Source organism: Priapulus caudatus, unplaced genomic scaffold (assembly GCF_000485595.1).
Source record: "Priapulus caudatus unplaced genomic scaffold, Priapulus_caudatus-5.0.1 Scaffold174, whole genome shotgun sequence".
In the NCBI taxonomy this organism is placed as follows: domain Eukaryota; kingdom Metazoa; phylum Priapulida; class Priapulimorpha; order Priapulimorphida; family Priapulidae; genus Priapulus; species Priapulus caudatus.
Window position 1 is genome coordinate 329,884 of NW_014577235.1, and position 2,500 is coordinate 332,383.

General features: G+C 45.3%; 1 protein-coding gene across 1 annotated transcript in view; it reads right to left on the bottom strand.

Annotated features, from left to right (window-relative positions):
• The window catches only part of LOC106806678 (phospholipase D2-like), a 24,319-nt gene that overhangs the window by 10,080 nt on the left and 11,739 nt on the right, over positions 1-2,500 (bottom strand). Inside the window, 2 exon segments of the mRNA XM_014808690.1 lie at positions 236-346; positions 709-815. Of these exon segments, the coding sequence (XP_014664176.1) occupies positions 236-346; positions 709-815 (218 nt within the window).

A 2,500-nucleotide genomic window follows, 5' to 3' on the forward strand; every position in this document is an offset into this window, starting at 1 on the left:
GAGATGAGAGAGAAGAGAGAGAGAGAGGAGAGAGAGAGAGAGAGAGAGAGAGAGAGAGAGAGAGAGAGAGAGAGAGATTGCCAGAGATAATAAAGAGATCTAATGAGAATATGTATAAAGATAGAAATGAACAGGGCGAGCCGCCGTGCATACTTAAAAATAAAACAATTAAAGGCCAGAATGTATAAACTGATAGGTGGATAGACAGACAGGCACTGCTATAGGCGTTAGTTACCTCTATGTAGATGAAGTATTTAGATTCTCTGATGGCTGTCAGATAAGCCTGGTGGATGGAATCCTCAGTTTTCTTTATACCAATGGACCAGTTACTCACACTGCGCAGAACCTAGAACACAACAACATGATGATGATCAGAGTAACTATACTGCTGCTCTTCTACCATCTGCACTGGTCATTACCAGTAACATCATGATAGACTATTATATATGGTATCTTATACTGCTACCTTACTGCCCCTTGCTGGTCACTACCAGCAACACATTGATGGATATAGCTAAGGGTATCTATACTCTCGCTACTGTCCTTCACAGCGATGATGTTCAGGGTACCTATACATGTTACTACTGCCTCTAGTGGCACTTGTATCAACCCATAGAAATAGATATATATACCTTTTAGATATTCATCTCGGTATATATCTATTTCGATTAATTGTATCAACACTGTTTGTGGGTAAACAGCCTTTACCTGGACTTGGCAATTGATAGCATTGCATTTCCACTCGGGTAGAATCGTGATGTTGTCGTAAGATTTCGGCAAAAGGAGTGGAAAATAGTCGTCAAACTTTGCCTTTTCTGTCTGTACATATATCAGCATCATATATTAGCATGGCATATTAATTGTTGTTAGCGTAGTACAATCAACCCACTACAAATGCACCAAATCAAGAGCTAATAATAATGTAAATAGCTTTTGACACAAATGCGTCCTTTTTTATGACAGTGGCCATTTTGTAAGAGGTTGTCGGCTAACAAAGATAGTATAAAGAAATAACGCATAGACACATAATAACTTAATGGGAAAAAAATAAGAATATGACAATTGTGGAGAATACTTCCATTAAACTTTTGATATTATAGACTGCAAGCTTCGTTGCTAAAGCCCCGGTCACAACGGATCGCTACGAAAATTTTGTCGTGGTGGACCCATAAAATATTTGTCGTGGCAAGTCTTGCAACATGCGCCGAAATGTATTTCGAGTGGGTCACAACGGCTACGACACATCAAAGATGTTTGGCGATGGGACGCGACAGAAAAAAGATATCGCGTGGTTATGTCGTGGGTGTGTCGCAAGTCAGTCGTGCGTCAGTCGTGAGTTGTCGGGCATTGTCGGGGCGGTTTTTCACATGAACAGGTCGTGGTTCACTCGTCGGGATGCACGTGCTACAGTCGTGCGACTGGCGCACAACAGTCGTGGGTCATTCGTGGGGTCACTCGGGTGAGGTTCAACTGCGTGGGTGACTGTGGGTCACTCGCGCGTCCGTCTTCCGACTATATAACGAGGCCCGGTCTGTTGGCCTGCATTTGCTGCAGAGATTTTCAAGGTGATACATCGAAGTGTTGCCGAATTTTTGACATTTGTCACGTTAGTTAACAAAGTAGTATCCGGATGCCTCTCAAGAGAAACCAACAAGAGAAAGTGGTGAAGCCTAGCAGTTGGCCCTTTGGTGATGCGAGGGGCGACACCTCAGGCAACAGCTCGTGAAAACATGCAGATCATCCGCGATGACCCACGAAGTCACCCGCTCCAACTCTTGCATCAGAGTTCTATACTGCCCAAACATCAAGCGACGCTCGATCCACGGCCGAAACCACCAACGTCGGTTTCGCGGTTTCCTGCGCGCTGCTCCGGGCCCGGATCAACGCACAGCCACTATATTATGCTCGTGCTGGAGTTCTCCAGCGCCCTAGCAGGGCCACGCGTAGTCGCTCAGTGGAATAGCCATCCTCTTTCAGCGCGACAGGCAGTTTTAAATCCAGCGTTCATTCGCCGAGCTATTATACCCTCAAAAAACGAAAATATGTTGCAAGACTAACGCAAGACTAACGCACGACAGACTTGCAATGTGTGCGAGCCTCTACGAAATATAATATTCGTGAGACATCTTGCAAGCTGTCTCACGACTGTCCTGCGACAGCGTGAGACAGTTTGTAGGACAGTCGTGCGATAGTCGTAAGATTGTTTGACTAAAAAATTTCTTCTGGTACCCACGACAAGATATTTATCGCACGACAGTCGCAGACTGTCGCAAGACTGTTGTAGGACAGACTCACGACAACCAGAAGACATAGATACCACAAAAAATCGTGCAACAAAAACGGTGCATGTTCAATTTTGCCTCACGACGGCAAGTCGATGCCACGTGCTCAAAATTTCGTAGGACTGTCTTGCCGACGCCCCGATGACCACGATTTGCCCAAATTTTCTGTCGTGTCGTTGCACAAATGCGTCGTGGGCTCGTTGTGACCAGGGCTTAAG